We start from the raw sequence: 19,720 nt of genomic DNA, 5'->3' as shown, positions 1-19,720 counted from the left end.
TCATTTCGCAGATTTAATGTCCAGGTTTCCGATGCGTAGGTGAGCACTGGCTTTACAAGTGTCTTGTAAAGAGTGCTTTTAGTTCGGCGAGATAGTAAGCGGGACTTAAGTGTCTTAACAGACCAAAGTAGCATTAAATAATATCATTATGTCGAGTTACAAGAGATCCAAGGTATATGAAACTGTCGACCGTATCAAACTTGTATGCACCAATATCTAACTTTGGTGCGACTTCTCGTGGTGTGACATAGACAGGCATGAATTCAGTTTTTGCCTCGTTTATTTGTAAACCCATTCTTTTGGCAGAGGCTTCTAGTGCTGTGAATGCCTTTTTCAGCGCCAATTCCGATATGGCAATGATGTCGATATCATCGGCATACGCCAGCAGCTGCACAGGATTAGTAAATATCGTGTTAATATATATATTCGTATTAACTAGGGATTGCAATACGGAATGAATAATATATATCAATACCAGTATCTCGGTATTTGTTATTGAATACCAGTATTAATACTTTGGACGCGGAAGACGCACATGGCGCGTAATGACCAGGCGGCCGATCGATGTAATTAACGTGCATTTTAAAGGGGGCAATTAAAAAATCATTATCGAGTTAGCAGCGAATGAGTTAATACCGGTACAATTACAATTTTTAATTTTGCCTCTACGTGCTCCCATGGGTACTTTTCATAGTCATGTAAATTCAGTAAAAGCACATGTAAGCGCATGGTGACCTCAGTCTTTGGGTAACTGCTCCTGAGACTTTCACAGTCATCAAAAAAGATGCTTCACATAAAAACGTAGGGTCCCGTGATATACCCGATTAATATCGGGTGTGGTGCGGGGCGGGTGTGGTTTGGTGGGCCCATTACAGCGCTCGAAATGGAAAAGTTCACGAACCGGAGCGCTCGACAATTTTCTGAAGATATTACATAGTTATCAAATTTTATGTGTACTTCATAAAAATAAATGTGTTACATTTTCTATTACATGGCCTATCTAGCTCAGACGGTCAAAATATTTTTTCCACGAGACGGAGCGATAATTTTATCGATGTCACGAACCGGAACGGCGCTCCGGTGCGTTCCGGTCCATTTCGAGCCCTGGCCCATTAAGTTTAATGGCGTTAATGAAAATGACAGAAAAATAAAGGGGGGTTTCTAAATAATTAAAACCAGTACTTAGACAAGAGTACGCGATGTTAGAGAGGTCGCTAAATAGATGAAATGGAAACGGGCTGGACACGTCACTCGGCGAGTGGACAACCGCTGGACTATGCCGTCATATAATGGTACCTAAATGACACTAAACGCCCACAGGGATGCCGTAAAACCCGCTGGATAGACGAACTTGTAAAGTTCGGTGGATGGACGTGGTAGCAAAGAACTAGGGACCGAAAAGAGTGGAGGAAGCTAGGGGAGGCCTTCATCCAGCAATGGATCGACCCCGATTGATGATGTTGATGTTCTGATACACAATGTACGTCTATTTTTCTTTTCCGACACAGATGGGAAATATTATTTATAATAAAATAATATATAGATGTGTATACATATTATAAATAATAATAAATAATAATAATATGTCTAGACTGATTTAGAAATGAGATATTAGTTTTGAATAATTCCATAAATCGTTAATATTTATAAACTTATAACCAATGACATTATTAATGGACGACGCACTCAATACAGTAGCTAGCAAGTAAATTAGCGCATTCGCATGTATAGGTAGACGTCACGCAATTTCCATTATGCGATATCACGCATCGGGAATTTATAGCAATATGACCTTTATTGAAATGGCGTTAGAGCAGTGTTTCTAATGTCAATGTTCATTTGAGCGAACCCGTTCGAACCAAACCATTCGGCAGACCCAACAAAAAGTATCAGGAATTGATAGCAATATCACCTTATTGTAATGGCGTTAGAACAGATTATGCCATTCGGCAGACCCGACAATAAAGTGAGTGTCATTTTTTTTCCCAGATGATTCGTCCATATTAATGTCATTGCTTATAACATAACATTATGCTCTGTTTGGTATTGTCGCGTCTGGAATCTTGTACGTATGCAGTTCGCCGTATCACACTTCACCGTGAAATGTTGTATCGGAAATATATGGCAGTATATTAAAGACCGTCCAACCTTTTTGAGTCGTATAGTACCTACTGACATAAAATTCATGTCTACATAAAACACGGTTCTTGTCAGCTTACACTTTACAGGAAGCCAGCAGCAAACAAATTTTGAAAATAGCCGATATACTGGATTATTTGTTAGGTTACTTTAGGTTTTCATTCTTGAGTTATTCATGATTTTTTCCAAAATCAGTTGATTAATGTTCATATTGAATCTAATACGATTGGAGACCGTATAATATACGGTTATCTCTTTCCGATAAGAAAGCTCACGGCGAATTGTGCCACGGTGAAATGTTTTACGTACAATTTACATGTAACTTTGTATTGTATATAAATGGTAATTTAGTTATTCTACGAAATACTTACAGGGTACCGCGAACCGCCATTTGAGTATCACAGGACTAGATCATCATTAAAACCAATGCCGTAGTTTGAATAATAAAAAATAAGGTAAATATTGATGTTATCGAAAGGGTTAATAATATTTGTTCAATTTTCACAATACTTAGACGAGAATTTTTGGTCAGTAGCACAGTAAACAGGCACATGGTAGCAAGCAGGTGGGAAATAGGTAGATATAAATAAATTTATATTATAAAAATATGTCAATGTATAAAATCCAAAATAAATTAATACTGCTTCAGCACAAAAACGTCAATGTCAACAAGATTTTCAACAATTTCCAAGACTTGGATGTCAGAGTTTAACTTTTCGGTAAATTAATGTCTCGAAATTCGTATGTAGGTACCTAGTGGTTTATGTGTGCTTAAATTAATTTTGCATATATATACGATGTTTATTATGGTTATGGATTATATTGGCTCTTGTCTTTGAGGCACAGTTTCTGTATGTTTCCTAAAACAATGTGAACCTACTCTTTTATAGTACTTTCAGCGTTCGAAATTGAGTATTTTATAAACCGGAGCGCTGTATAATTTTCTGAAGATATTAAAACATGTTTGATTTTTTTGTTAGATACACACAATGCGTTTCGTATTGAGCTGTAAGAAAAAATACGTAATATAAATGAATTTAATGTTTTTCTTAATAATTCACTTAATTTATAAATTTTCCACGAGACGGAACGATAGTCTTCAGGATTTCACGAATCAGAGCTGCATTCCAGTCTGCTCTGGTTTATTTGAAACCCTGGACTATTTATTTTAAGTCTATTAAGTTTATTATGATCTTCATGACACATTTGGCAATGGGACAATACTGACATGGCTCTAAAGTCATAAGCATCACCTTCTTTAAATTATTATTTCATGTCGTTTTGGCATTTAGATGTGAGTTTATACTTTATATGGAGGTCTGGACACTTGGAGCTTTTTTGAACAAGCTAATAAACATTGCAAATAAGATTGTAGAATAATTATTGTGCTTGTGCACGATGTATAGTCGACAATAGCCATATGTACCTTATTGAACAGCGGTCGAATTGGAAAAAATCTACGAACCGGAGCACTCGATAATTTTCGGAAATAATATTAAGATGTTTCTCGAATTTTATATATTATATTTTGTAAAAATAAGTGTGTTCGATTTTTGGTTATTGTGCATATCGACTGCTTAATATGCAAACCGGCTAACTCCATTTGTTCAAATTATTGAGGAAGGAGGAAAAACTTAATAATTTAACTGTTGGGTGGAATTTAGTAATTCCAAAAGTATTTTTCTAAATTAAAAATTATGAAGTAAATTTCCAAGTGTATGCGTTTTTTTTACAAATAAGTTGGTCTATTAATTAATACACTATTTTAGCTTCCCTTTTATATATAAAAAGAATTTATATAAAAAGCGGAGTTGTTCCATTTACGATATTGTACATTTGACATCTGCAGTTGACTTTGTTGTGTGAAGAACGATAACGCAATTTTTTATTGGTTTAGGAGTTTGAAATTTTGTGTGAGCATAGAAAACATGCAAATATAACAAAATGCCATCAAAATCTCATTTTTGGTCAAAAGTGCAGTTAGCTGGTTTACAGGTTAAGCAGTCAATATCTAGCTCAATGTCAATGCGCCGTCCATTTCAAGCCCTGTCATGGAATACATACACACATGATATAATATATGAATCAGGAATATAGTAGGAACCTACCAATTCACTTATTGTTCTACGTGTCGGATAGTTTAGATAGTTAGTCTTTTACATTTTTAAATTATTGCATAAAAAAATCGTTTACGAATATAGCATTTTAATACAAGACTTTTTTTATCTCAATACGGTCTTGGAAAATAGATCTCGGAAAATTTCCATAGGTGAATCTGGAATACAAAAAGACACAGGTAATTTAATTATATGCCTTATTAACTTAATAATATAAGTTACATATATATATAGGGTGGGAATTACATACACCTATAATTTCCTACACCACTGAAAAAAGTAGCATTTTTAAGCGAGCAGCTGTTCTTTTTCTCACAAATCATGCCTCACATTTTTTTTATTCAGTATTTAGTTTTCCCGGCAACAGGTGGCAGTGACAGGCGAGGTTTTCACGTAAATAAATAATTCAACTACCTGCCCAGTGCTTTTATACGTGCATTCTGCAAATGGTATATATATTTTTAGAATATTGTTAGCTATACATATTATTATTATTAATATATTAGTATGATAGTTAGATCACAGCATATTTATCTATAGCCAGTTGAGAGAGTGTCGCCTTATGGGTATGACGTACGTATTTTATTTCAGCACGTTTTATTGTCTTTGTTCAATAATTGGGGATTATTAAAATGTTTCATTTTTTATTGGGGATGGAATTTCTTTAATTGCCATCATTATTGGGAATTTAAAAAAATAACACTTTGGTGTCTGTCTCGAATCTATAAAATATAAAATATTATAAATAAGTACAATTGTTTCAACCACCGATTTGTATGTTACGACTTCTATATTCTGGGCGATATGTTGGAGAGGTGCAAGAGTTGTGAGAGGAGAGAGTGTAGAGGGTGGGTGTTGAGGACAGTGTTATAGACATGGAACAGAAAATTAAAGGAACCAAACTGTCTTATGTCTTAACATACCGGGTGTGACAGGGTACGAGGGTATCTCGAGCACGTAAAAATATGAGGTGAACTTTTGAATATTATACTATATTCAATAGTCACGCCTGTCTCATAATATGCATTAAAATTTGTCACGTAAATATAACGCTCATTTAATATTTGAGGACAGACGTTTGTGGCCGTTGGTTTTATGACCATTTTGTGTTTGACATAGATGTGTGACATCGATTTACAGTGTACCTACATCAGTGACGTCCCTAGATAAAATGCCGCCCCTAGGCAGCGCCAAAATGCCGCCCCATTTTTTACAACGTTTTTCTTAGGTCGTATTCTTATTTGTCCGGTGGTTGTTTGTCCGGTACAAATCTTGCAATCAATTTTTAACTAACTTTCCGACTAGCTAGACATTTGAAACTTTTAGAATATATCAGAACACGATGCCAATGCATTTTTTAAATACTTTTAGCCACCTTTAAGTAGAATTGAATTCATTTTCAGTTAATTCTGTTTTGTATGAAAAGTTATTTCGATACCATTATTGGCATTGATATACTACTAGATGAGCAGTTCCCATACAAGTGTCATTTTAAAAATGTACCACAAAAGATATAACGAATATCGTCTTATAATATTTCCTTGTAGGTATAATGCGTTAAGACCGTTAACATGGATTCCCGAATTTCACCCGTATTCCCCTGGCTGTAAAACTAAACTTGCGTTCTTGGAATAGTGAACCTAAGGGTGCCTGCAACGCAAAGCAGACAGAGCAAGTCGTCATGCGCTGACTATTAGTTAGAGTAAGATGCAAGCTAGATCGGGCTTACTCAGTAAGTTTTAACAAAGGCCGAGTCGCTGAAAATCGAGCGTCATTTTAAGAAGCACATGATTCATCCAGTAGTATATCAATGATTATTGGTTACTAGGGGGTCCTAGCAACTAAATTATTAAATAATATATACGTGCGTTACTATGGAAATCAATATGAAATGACATTTCATTATTCAGTATTTCTATCAAGTACATTTTTTTTGATCGTTTAAGCTAGTCAAGTCAAGTTTATATGATTCAACAGAAAATTTAAAAACGATGTAGGTATATAAAAAGATCTTTTTATCTTGTTATTATTATACAGTATTTTTATCATCCTTTCATAAGTCTAATATCTAAGAAATGTATTGTATTATACATTACTAATAAAATATCAGACTGTAATTACTCGCAAATCTGCACGTGTCATTTCTGGTTACCAAGGACGTCGAAGGGCAACGGAAGTAAACTAGATATCGTGAACCCGACAAAACCAATGAGCTGATTTTTTTTATGGAAAGATATTTTCGTCATTACTAAGTTTAGGTAGATATTTTTATATATTCCAAATGATTCTCTTCGATTTGCCGCCCTTCGAGTAACTGCCGTCCCCAAACGACGCTCAATCTGCCTACCTCCACGGGACGTCACTGACCTACATGAAAGAGCAGGGATGACGTGTTGATCAAAATGTAAAAGTCACACTCGGGGACCACAGAATTAATGGGATTTGAAATACGTAACGGGTGTGGAGTAACGGTCAACCGATCTAAAACCGCGAGCAAATGGCATATTGTGTGACACGCGTGCAAAGTTCATATTTTATATGAAAAGTCTTAGAGTTTTTTTCATGCCTGATTATCTAAAATCTACTCGTCACCTCGAAACTCTGGAAACCTTGAAAACTCGAAAAACTCGGAAAACTCGGAAAACTCGAAAACCTAGTTTTTTGTGTGTGGCCTTGCTCCAGATGGATGCTACGTACGTGATTGTAGGCTCGATTATTCCCAAGTAAATGATTCTAAGGACCTCTGGGGAGGCTCCCCACGTTGCTCTTGCAGCTCTCATAAATCGCTTGCCAATTTGTGTGGCTTTTTTACATGTGTATTCAGTGTGTTTTGACCAGTTAAGGTGTCTGCAGCGCTCGTAATGGAAAAATTTACGAACCGGAGCGCTCGACAGTTTTCTGAAGATATTTACGTAGTTATCAAGTTTTATGTGTATTTCTTAAAAATAAGTGTGTTAGATTTTGTATTATATGGCCTATCTAGCTCAGACGGTCAAATTATTTTAACCACGAGACGGAGCGACAATTTTACCGATTTCACGAACAGGAACGGCGCTCCGGTGCGCTCCGGTCCATTTAGAGCCCTGGGTGTCTGTCTAGAACTACTCTCAGTATTTTGAATGAGTCAACAAGATCTTTCTTTTGTCCTTTCCATGTAATGTTCGGTAGTTGTATGGTGCGTTTGGATATGAACATAATGTATGTTTTTGAGTCAGAAAATGTGAGTTTTGTGTTATTCCCCATTCAAGTGTCTTTTTTAGTATGTCGTTGGTTGTTGTTTCAAATGTTTGTATGTCTTCAGCAGCGATCGTGATTAGTACGTCGTCTGCGAATGCTTGTATATGTGCGTGTTTGGAATGTTTATTGTGAGGAGATCGTTTATGGCAATGTTCCAGAGGGTTGGTCCACAGGTTGAGCCTTGTATGCAGCCATCGGTCTGTTTAGTATTTACTCATCTCCCTGCGTATTTGAGTGTAACTTGTCTGTCTTGTAAGTAGCTTCGTATGAGTTTGTAAATGTTGAGTGGTGTGGATTTTTGTGACGAGTCACTACAGACAGATAACTCTGATTTGGTCATTGTTGGAAAAATTAAATTTAAACTTTACTTGATTAACGTTAATCTGGACTATAATTATTATTTAAAATAAAAATGGAAAAGTGTGCTTATCTAATTCGGAAAAATTACATACTTAATGTTCATTTGTATGGAAAAATATTGTAGATATTATATTATTTTATTTATTTAGTGCATTTACGGTTTTAAAGTTATCTAATATTTTCAAACACGAAATTAATACAGTTCCCATTAATTTCTGACTTACCTAGTTTTATAATTTTGTAGAGAATGACATGTAGAATATGTAGAATAGCTATCTCAAAAACAGTGAAAATCAAGTAATCTAGTTGTAATATTGAGGTGATGTACTGATTTAAAAAAATAGATCATTGTATTTTGGGGTTCGAGGATGATGATGGAGAAGTCAAAGATGTATGCAGAAGCGAGTTTTATTAGCAGCGTAATGGTTGGTACAATAGTATGTTACAGCAGTTATGTTACAATACTAAACTTATGATAGGTACGGATCCGAGGTCCGCATCTCGGTACAATCAGATGTTGGCGAAACGATATAGAGACTGCGATGGTAACAGACTGGAAACGTATATTCGAGTGACATTTTGATAAATCATTCTTCGTAATTTATACAGTCGAAAGTAATACATAAACATTATATTCTAGTACATAATTATCTTGAACGAGTCAGCGGTTTAAATTCGAGTAGCTTGTGAATGTTATTTATTATTACAGTCATAATATAATATGAGACTATGGGAAAGGATTATTCGACTAATCTTCTATTGCGATACCGTATATCGTATCGCCAATCAATCTGCTGATCCAGCTAAACAGTAAACTTGTTTACCGTTATATGAGTCGCTGAGAAATTATTATTGCGGTCGAATACTTTGATACATTAAAACTAGATATTTGATCGCTAATATAATGACAGCTACAGTATCTTTGGCAATATGCTTGTAAATAAAAAATGAATATTATTGCAGAATATGAATGGAACTCATTACCTACCCGATTCGGTTAACGTTTAACTCAATGAAAATTTAACAAATCGTTATTTTGACCATTTTTTGGTAAAAATAATTATGACTATGTACAAAAGCTATTTTTGTCAATGAATTACATCAAAGATAAAATCGAACTGAACGATGTGTAGGATTGTCTTATATTATGTACACCGCGCGTCTTCAATTATCTTCGAAAACCCATCAGTGAGTCTATTCTAGAGGTGAGTTGGAAATACTGTCACCAGTTTGTGTACTCAAGTTTCAGATGAAATTACCCATACTCAGTATGTGTGGCTCAATAAACTTATTCCAAAAAAACTAGTCGCTGTTCTGTGCACTCGCCAGTTGGTAGATTTTCAACACTATTGACATTAAGGCCATGCATTAGTTGAGGCACGGTCTAAAAAGATCGTTGCTAGGCGATGTGCGGATTGCGGGTCGCGGGTGCAAAAGACGCCTGTCAAACGAAATATTATTTCTCATATAAATCCAACATACGTCCATTTTATGTTCTGTTTATTATTCTATTAGTAACAATAATAATATATTCATTAAAATGTTTTCTTTTTAAAGTAAATGGGTAACGTTTTTAGTTATCTTTACACGATTTTAGAATTAATTGGCCCGTCGCCATCACGCAGCAAAGTGACGTATGTCTGACTCCACGTTCTCTCAATGAATGCGAAGCGAGTACAAAATTTCGTCGCGCGTACAGTTGAAAATTATTTGGCGTTTCACTGATGCGTCACCTTAAATGCGCGCGAACGAGATAGTACTTGAATATAGGTATATATCGTCTCTGTTCTGGAAGAACACACTAACTGGAGAATACTAGTTTTGAGTAATTTGACTTTGAATTTGTTAAAATGTTTGAAATGGTCTATCATGTGAGCTTAGAGACTGTTTATATATTAATAAGGTTTCCAGACGGTAAAGTTTGAAATAAGGAACATTTTGGTATAACTAACTTAATATGTAATTTTTTTAAATTAGTGTCTTCTGTCAGAACAGTGACGAAATATTTTTTTATATTACTATATTATTATACTATTGCGTTCAAATGTATGCATTTTGTGTCACAGCACAGTAGTGAGATGACGCACAGGCTTAAACTTGTTATTGACCGCTCAAAACATGTTTGAAATTTTAAAAAAAATCACTGTTATTCATTTTTATTAACAAGAATATTGTAACCTAACAGAAAATTTTTAGCGATTCTATTGAAGCCGATACACAGTCTGAGTTCCCTGAGCCGATATATATTTCAAATACTAATATGGAGTTGGTTTTAGTTTCAGTTGAGTATGAAACTTTTGTCGCATACGCACGCCAAACGCTCTATATAGTATTCCAAATACTAGTTTTTAAAAAGTATTTTGGAACAAGTTTAGTAGTAAGTATACTTAGTCTTCAAAATCGACCAGTTTTCCCATCTCGAGACTATTATATACTTATCGACCGCTAAGGTGATAAAGTGATAAATATTATCAAACTTAGGGTAGGTTTGTATCAAAGTATTAGCAATTTTTAATTTAATTATTTTTTTTTGTATTAGGTGTGTAAATTTAGTCTTGATTGCTAAACTTATAGTAGGTAAACCATTGTATTTTAATTATTTGCAAGTTTGACATACTTGTAGAAAAAGGTTCACTATCCGTGCACTATAGTATAAAATTTTTAAATAAATCGTTTTAATTTTTTTCAGCACCTATATCTTGAACAATGGCCGAATCCGTAAATGAACTGCAAACCTTGAAGTCACATTTGAGTGACGTGACGTGCTGTGATTTTTCAGTCGACTGCATCTTGGCGACAGGGTCGGGGTAAGACATTTCATAGCCATTCTAGATATCAACTAAGATCAAAGAATATTTATCATATCAGAATAGATATCAACTAAAATCAACGAAGAAAGAAAGATAGCGCGATTTGATTCGCGCGTAAAAACTCGCTCGCTTTTCAGGTAGAGGTGACTTCATTGAACCGTGCACTCGGGGCGTAGCACGACGATACATATTGTGATGCAGATAATTTCTAATAAATAAATATTTAATGTGTTTTAAAATTTTGTTGATACCGGCAGCTATATTTGGAATAACGATGGCCGCGCGGCTTAAGCGTTGGACTATAGCGTCGTGGGTCCCAGGTTCGAATCCTGGGTCTGGAAAGTACCCATATTGTTTTTCAATTTGTGTATGAGTCAGAGTATGGACTTGATAGGTTGAGCAAGTAGCTGATATCCATTTCTCGTAAAAATAAAATCTGTTAATACACACCTCCACTCTGTGGGAGCCCATATGATCCTATTAGGATCGGATATGGTCGAAAGAATGGTCACAATTAAATAATGTGTGTATAATATGGTATGTATTGTCACCAATTGTTACCATTCTTTTGTGACACAAGAAGCTAACCACTTCAAACTGTTTTTTTGTAATTTTAAATCAAGCTAATAATATAATGGAACAATTTTGACATTGAATTATTTCAGAGACAAGACAGTAAGGATGTGGGAATGGAAACCGGGGCTAGGTTACGTGGAGGATAATTTCTCGCCCATCATAGCACACAAGTATGGAGTGACCTGCTTGTCTTTTTCTCCACAGGTAATAAATATTTTGCGGTCATAAGACAATAGTTTTGAGCAGACAGTCTCGGGTTCAAAGGAAAGCTATATCACAAATACATATTTTTATTTTGTACTTACTTATAGAAATCAATGTTTTTTAAAATTAATATAAAAAAATTTGGTAATAGTGCCGCAGATGACCACATGACCTTTTATAACTTTCTCTTTAGACCTAACCCAACCTTATCTAACCTAACCTAACTTACCCTAACCTAATCTACCCCAAGCTAATCTAACCTAACTTTAATGTGTGATAATGATGCATTGAAATGCATGAAAATATCAAACTTTAAATTAACAATATTGGATCGAAAAGCATCTCTGCCGACAGAAAAAGGTATTTAATAATATAATTGTCTACATGGGATAAACTGTTTCCGAAAAAAAATATATTGATAAATGGTCATGCGGTGATCTGCGGCACTATAACCAAACTATGAATAACATTAGTTATTTAATTTGTATTAAGTATTTAAATTTGTTAATGGTACCGAACACACTTTTATAATACATTAATTATTGTAGATACAATTTTGCTTTGATACAAGTTTTTTATGCTTCTTAAAAATTACTGCCCTAGGCACTAAAACACCTTGCTACGCCCCTGGCTGTACCTATGTATTATTCAATAACAATAAACATTCATTTTAATATAATTTTGTAAATTAGGGAACAATGTTGGCATCGTCGAGCATAGATGGCACCACTATACTCTGGAGTGCAAAGAACGGTCATCAAATTTCTAAATTCTCACAAGTCAATGGCGATCCAGTAAGAGTATGCAAGTTGGTATCTTATTATATATTATATATTAGTAAAATTAAAATAAACAATATTATCCTATATCAGTGGTGACGAACCTATGGCACGTAAGGTGATTTTTCATGGCACGCCAGTGTTTTATTTTGAAGAGAAAAAAATTTCCTTTTCACAAAAAAGTTTTACAAATAAATATATAATTATAGGTGGGTACTATACTTACATATAACATAAAAAAATAACGATGACATAGCCATAAGTATCTTCTTTGGTTTTAATATTATTTTTTTTACCAATAATTACCAATAACAATAACACCCACGGTGGCCGCGCGGCTTAAGCGTTGGACTATCACGCTGTGGGTCTCAGGTTCCAATCCTGGGTCTGGCAAGTACACATACTATTTTTCAATTTGTGTGTGAGTCAGGGTATGGACCTAATAGGTTGAGCAAGTGGCTGACATCCATTTCTCGTAAAAAACAAAATCTGTTAATACAAACCTCTACTCTGTGGAGGCCCATATCATCCTATTAGGATCGGACATGGTCGGAAAAAAAAAAAATATTTACCAATCGATGCACAAATGGAAACGACGAAATTTGTGCATAAATGACAGATATCATACTCCTCAAGAATAAACACTACGTACGTTTAATGTAAATATATAATTGCATTCAATATACTTAATTAAATTTATCGGCAGTGATTCTAATGTAATAGCTGCTTATTATTTTACCTCAAACATAATCGCCAAAAACGGAAAACCGTTCAGTGATATATGAAAGAAGCATGGTTAAAATACTCCCACGATCTCTTAAAATTTTTTGAAAGCAAGGAAAAAATTATTCAAAGAACAAAAGATATACCTACATTCGACTAGAAACACTGAAGATAGAATCTCAAGAGCTCAATTTAATAGAATTCCTAAAAAACTGTTTTTTTCATTTTTTCCCCATGAAACACTGCTTGGCACGTCCGACAGTCGAAAAATAATATTTGGGAAATTTTGGCACGCATTCGTAAAAAGGTTGGCCAACCTTGTCCTAATCGTATTACGCTAATATTAATATTTTAGTACATTTTTTTCCTAACAGGTTCACTACAGATAGCTTTAATTTGGTGACGGGAGGTGATAACGGAGTGGTTTGCGTCTGGGATTTAATTCACAGGAACCTTATCAGGTAAAATGTAATTTTTAGACATCAATGTAGAATCAAAATAGATCTGCCAATACCAGAAGGTGTTGTTATATGAAGGGTAAACGCCAAAAACAGGCTCATCGACAAAATGATAATAATTGTGGAGGAGAGCAAAAAAAAGAATGAAACTGTTATTGTTGGAAAATGGGTTTAATATTAAGTAAAAGAATTTATATATTGACTTCTCATTTATTTTGAAATATAATAGAGTTGAAAAAAAGTAATAAAAATATATCCTATGTTTTTGTGCAGTTTCATTTTGATTTTGTCTTGACTACACTTTCTTCTCCTTTCATTTGTGAAGCAATGAAATCGATTTTGGTAGTTTTATGATACCATTCTTGAGCACTTCCGTTGTTGAACAAATTGGCATTTAAATCTCAAAAATGAAAAAAATGCGATGAGCCTGTTTTTACCGTGTACCCTTCATAATATGTTTATCTGTAGGTATCCAGCATAAGAATGGCTGCAATGTTATTTAAACGGCTAATATTATAATCATTAACCTAAATAGAAACCACAGAACATATTAATAAGATTGAAATACAAAATCCATGGCTATGGACCAAGGTTTTGAAGCAGGGCACTTTATGACAGTTAGGCCGTAAGACCCAAATAAAACAAATTGCGCAGACTGTCTACAATATTGAATGCGCGTTACATTTACATCACAAACTTTAATTCATATTATTATGATGCAGACATAACTATTAAAAATAACATTTTCTTTAACACGAGTTTAAGTTTATCTCATATTTTTAAGCCAGTTCCTGTTAATTAATTGGTTTCCCGGGTAGGAACCTTTTCAGTTTTACTTTCAGCAGGGCTATTCTAAATAGTAACCTAACACTGTAACACGTTTTCGTTATTTTTATTTTTCCAAAATAACACAAATTTCACTCAGAGCAACCCCTTAAACAAGGCAGCTATCTACAATAATTGTTAATAATTGTTAGCACATGTCTTAATTACAAATACATTTCATTAGAATCAAGTAAGATGTGTTAACTGTGTTACTCAACGATAGCTCGCGGTTAACGCAGTCATGGATGGCCGTGTTAAAAAATATCACACTTGACATTTAACTTCCTGGTATAATTAACTGCCTGAATACGACATATCATATTTATCACTCTATTTTATTGATTTTGGAGATAAGTGAAATGTTAGAATAACCCTGCAGAAGTTAGTTTTTCTTCAACATTATTTAAATGTACACCATATTGCAGTGGCAAAGGGTGGAGGTAGGCTGTTAAGATCCGACATAGATAGTGCACACTAAACTTTGTCAGTCAAACGTGTATGTTTTCACTGAACTAGTAACACTACAATGTGTAGATAGTGTTTGTTAGTTTTTCAAATTCAATTAAACCCTGCCTTATCCAAGCCATAGTAAAAAATAATTCTCAAAAAATATTCGTTTAACTATAAAATATCTCAAATTATGCCATTAAACCATACATTATTTTAGATATTTTATAGATAGAAGAATACTTTTTATTGTTTATGGTTAGGTACAGGGCACAAAAAATTAACCATTAATTCAACGAAAACAAATAAGTATGACTGAAAAGGTGTGCACTATTAATTGTTACCGGATCGCCTATTTTTTTTATTTTTTTTTTTAAACTAACCAGCACCATCTGCAAATTGTATTCTCAGTTCAATGAAAACAAATAAGTATGACTGACAAAGTTTACTGTGCACTATTTATGTCGGATTTTAACAGCCTACCTCCACCCCTCGCCACTGCCATATTGTGCGTTGAATGATGGTAGAGTGAATTGATAACGTACAAGTATTATTGTGTTATTACTTCCAGGACTATACAGGACCATGAGGATGCAGTGTACAGTCTCACACTGTCTCCCGATTACTCGTTTCTTCTCACAAGCTGTAACCAAGGCGTCATCAAACTTTATAATTTATCAGGTTGGTATTTACTGTAAAAATTATCAACTCATTACTCTTCATTACTCAAAATTACACCCTTCCATTTTAGCCATAAATTATATTATGTTCATTACTTACTGTATTATATAAATGCTATTACAGTGGGGAACAAAGTAGGCTTTGGAGATCAGAGAAAAAGAGCACACTTGTCAGGTATACTTACGGGAAATAAGAAGATAATACGTTATTACTATTGATGAATAAGTACACACCAGTGGCAAAGGGTGGAGGTAGGCTGTTAAGATCCGGCATAAATAGTGCACATTAAACTTTATTTGTCATACGTATTTGTTTTTATTGAACTAAGACTACAATTTACAGATGGTGTTGGATAGTTTTTAAAAATCAGTTCAATCCTACCTAAACCAAATCATAATAGTTTTTGTATATTTTGGGAGAACGGACAAAATTGTGCACACTTTTTCGTTCATACTTATTTGTTTTCGTTGAATTATAAATACATATTTCACATATTGTTAGTTTTTTTTTTTAGGTTCATTAAGCGCTGCCTAAACCAAACTGTAATAGCTAAAAAATATTATTCTATCTATAAAATATTCAAAATTATATATGATTTAATGGTATAATTTTAGATATTTTATAGATGAAAAAATATTTTTTGACTATATGGTTTGTTATAATTGAATTTTAAAAACTAACCAACACCATCTGTAAATTGTAGTCTTAGTTAAATGAAAACAAATACGTATGACTGACAAAGTTTAGTATGCACCATTTATGGCGGATTTTAACAGCCTACCTCCACCCTTCGCCACTCGTACACACTAATGATAACGTCACACTAATTCCATGACTCACTGATGACATAAAATTGAAAAATGACTTAAGTATGGTAACATTTATATTTTTATCTATATTAATGAAAGAGTGTAAAACAAATCATAGTCTTCCGAGAATAACGGTTTGTCAGGTCCAAAAGTGGGAAGGTCCCATGACGTGTAATGAAATGTAACAACGAATGTCAAACGTCAACTTTTATGTTATGATTTCATATTAAATCTTATGAGTAGATAGATATACATACGAAAAGTTGGTACCTAGGTACTCAAATGAATCAGAATCAATGAATATATCAAAAAAAGTAAAAATGGAGGTGTTATACCTGTGAGTGCTTCATTTTTCTGTATTTACTATTTTTCAGATGTCTGTGATACAAGACTTGAAGAAGTAAGTGCAATTTTGTCAATTGACGATGCACACGACCTCGGTGTTCTCAGCTGTGACTTTTCAAGTACTACTGAATGTGATGGTAAACAATTTTGAACTATTTATTTATGCTTCCAAAAAGTTTGCTGTAAAAATATTGAAGTTTCTTTTTTGACGTCATAGATCTTTGTCTTCATTATCGACACTCATTACCTAAGTCCTGTCAAAGACAACTTATCCGAGAGAGGTAAACGATAGGCAATGAAAAAGGCTCACACTTGAACAGTCATATTTGCAGAAACTGGTTACATGTAAATTGAAAGTATTACAAGACCGTATACTATACGGTCATCTCTATAAATAGCACCTAGCACAAAATATGCGTTGTTCGTGGAGCATTGCAGACAATAATGTTCCAATTTTATTAGATTCAATATGGACATTAATTTGATATTGATTTGTTTCAAATATCTGATAACTAACGTATCCTAACCTAACCAAGCCAAACCTAACCTAACTTAACCTAACCTAACGAATAATCCAGTATATTGGTTACTTTCAAATTTTGTTTGCTGCTAGCTTCCTGTAAACCGACAAGAACCGTGTTTTATCTCAGTACTATACGACCCAAAGAGCAAACATATATTTCTGATGCAACATTTCACGGTGAAGTGTGATACGGCGAACTGCATATGTACACATAATATTTTTAATACTATTAATGAATTAGTACACACTTATGAGAATGTCGGGCTCATTTGAGCAGAGCGTGCTGCGTGGTATTTTGGAATCCATCACTGACACGCAGTTGGAGTGGAAATAAAGATATAACTGTACACTGTGTATGGGGGCCCGCATATTGTGCAGTACATTGAATTGGGCTGTCTTAGATGGATTGGTTATTTACATACAACACAACTTGGTCGACCTCGTACAAGATGTAGGAACAGTGTCGAGTTAGATTTAAAGACTTTAGCTGTCCTAAACTGGAGGGAAGCGGCTTTGGACAGACCTGGATGAAGGTAGATGTTGGAAGACTCACATATGGTTGTAGTGCCAGGAAGAAAAAAAAAAATGACAATGTACTTATACAAAATATAAAATTGAAAAGTTCGTTGGTAATATAAAATTGAGCGATGATTTAAAATGATTCATTGTCTTTTTTAACCTAACCTAACTTTACATAATATTTAACTTGAACAATGGCTTTAAAAAAAATACTAATTTGTATTCATTGAATAATCTATTTAATATTAATCATCAATAATTCCTTGAAAAGCTGTGAATTAATTCTTTAAACACTACCTTTCATAGTTGTCTGGTAGATGGCATTGTGAATAGCGCAAATATATTTTTTTTCGTTACCTATTTCATACGAAAAATGCATTGAATTGGTGACAACTATAGTATCTATATTAAGCATATATATTATATTGTGGCATATATATCACATATCTAATTACCACATTAACAGAACACAAAACTATCAGTATCTATCTATTTTTTTCCAGATGAAGATGACTTAGCCATCAAATATTCATTTGCCACGAGCGGTAACGACCACTGCCTAAAGTTGTGGCGGGTCACTTTTGTGCCCGGAATTTTGAAAGAAAATGCTTCAAGCTGTGTGGTCACGACAGTTAGTGCCATACGAGAAGCTCATTCTAGCGCCATCACCTGCGTTAGGTTAGATTAATTTTCATCAACTTAATAATGTAGAATAGTCATATGAATTTCAATTCTTGAAATTAAAATATCCTCCTTGCCAATCTAACATACCGTCGGTCCCTATTGAAAAAGTCGGATGTGCAAAATGCTATTTTTCAGTACGAGCAATCAAAGATGTTTCATCAAATATCCTTTGTGACCTATTGCTTGCCGTAATGAATAAAAATACTGGTTATAGAAACTTTTCTAAACGTTTATAAAAACATTCATCTGTCCGGTGAACATAGCAGCAACTGTCAGATCCGACGCATCTTGCTCACCCACGCCCAGCCAACAATGTCGGTTGGTAAGAACCGACATTGTTATTCGGACACTTTCGGTAGATCCGTCATTTTTAACTTGAATATCACGAAATTTTTCAAACAATCAAAAAAAACTGTGATTGTGGTATAAATGTTTAAAGTGTTTAAATAACTTTTACGTAATAATTCGAAAATGACAAAATTTTAGATCCGACTTTTTTAATAGGGACTGACGATACCATAACCACTCAAACTAACCCAATTAAATTATGTTATTAAGTACTTTTAGTAAAGTAAAAAGAAAACTTCCATTTTTGCTCCTAAGTACCTAATGGTCCTAATGCATGATATGGGGCTCAACAGAGTGAAGGTTATATTAAAAGTTTTTTTTTGTAAAACAACATACTTTTTGACACCCACTGTACCAGCTCGGCTACTGCGAGTGCTTCAAATTAGTTAAACTAAAAAAAGTGACATTTAGAGGCCATCCATAGACTGGAGCCGTATGCGGTTTCGAACCGTGTGCCATACTAAACTTATGATTTCTGTTCATGGAAATATATTTTCACAAAGTATATTATAAGCATCTGATCGTATCCGTTTATACCATACACTTACACTTACAAGCTTAGTGAAAATATATTTTCATGAACAGAAATCATAAGTTTAGTATGGCACACGGTTCTACACCGGATACGGTTTCAGTCCATTGATGGCCTCTTAGTTTCCACCAATTGGTACTAATCTCTCAGTGATTTTGATTAAGGGGGGACATGCTTAGTGTAGGTCAAAATGGAGCTTTTTATTGAATTTTCAAAGCATAATCCTGGACATTCCTTAAACGTTGTAGACAATCTATTTATATAATTTTGAAGCCTTATTATCCTTTATATTTATTTTAAACATTTGATGACTGCATAAAGCATTTTTATTACGTAAAATAGTATTCTTTTAAACCTCTCGCTCTAATGTTTAAGAATATAGTCATATTTCAGTACATAAATGTGCAGTGGTGTTAAGATTTTTTACATTTATTAATTTTTAAACGCATTTATAAAACCATTTGTATAATTTATGTCGACATTATTATAGTGAAATATTTACGATAAAAAATTATATTGATAATCTCTGTGATCCCAAATTTGACAAGAATTAGGCATTTTATTATTCAAAAAATGGGCAAGATTAACACATTTGAAGTTAATT

General features: G+C 33.9%; 1 protein-coding gene across 1 annotated transcript in view; it reads left to right on the top strand.

Moving 5' to 3' along the window:
- Positions 1-10,542: 10,542 nt before the first annotated feature.
- Positions 10,543-19,720, top strand: part of LOC147074841 (uncharacterized) — a 34,774-nt gene continuing 25,596 nt past the window's right edge. The window contains exons 1-7 of the mRNA XM_085943257.1: positions 10,543-10,660; positions 11,329-11,443; positions 12,136-12,251; positions 13,320-13,406; positions 15,247-15,356; positions 16,540-16,647; positions 18,056-18,230. Of these exons, the coding sequence (XP_085799383.1) occupies positions 10,560-10,660; positions 11,329-11,443; positions 12,136-12,251; positions 13,320-13,406; positions 15,247-15,356; positions 16,540-16,647; positions 18,056-18,230 (812 nt within the window). The 5' untranslated portion in view covers positions 10,543-10,559. The remainder of the gene's footprint in view (positions 10,661-11,328; positions 11,444-12,135; positions 12,252-13,319; positions 13,407-15,246; positions 15,357-16,539; positions 16,648-18,055; positions 18,231-19,720) is intronic.

Source organism: Rhyacophila brunnea, unplaced genomic scaffold (assembly GCF_057557595.1).
Source record: "Rhyacophila brunnea isolate RB1 unplaced genomic scaffold, BYU_Rbru_1.0 scaffold_15, whole genome shotgun sequence".
Lineage (NCBI taxonomy): Eukaryota > Metazoa > Arthropoda > Insecta > Trichoptera > Rhyacophilidae > Rhyacophila > Rhyacophila brunnea.
The sequence above is the reverse complement of the archived record's forward strand: the minus strand, read 5'-3'. Positions and strand labels throughout refer to the sequence as shown.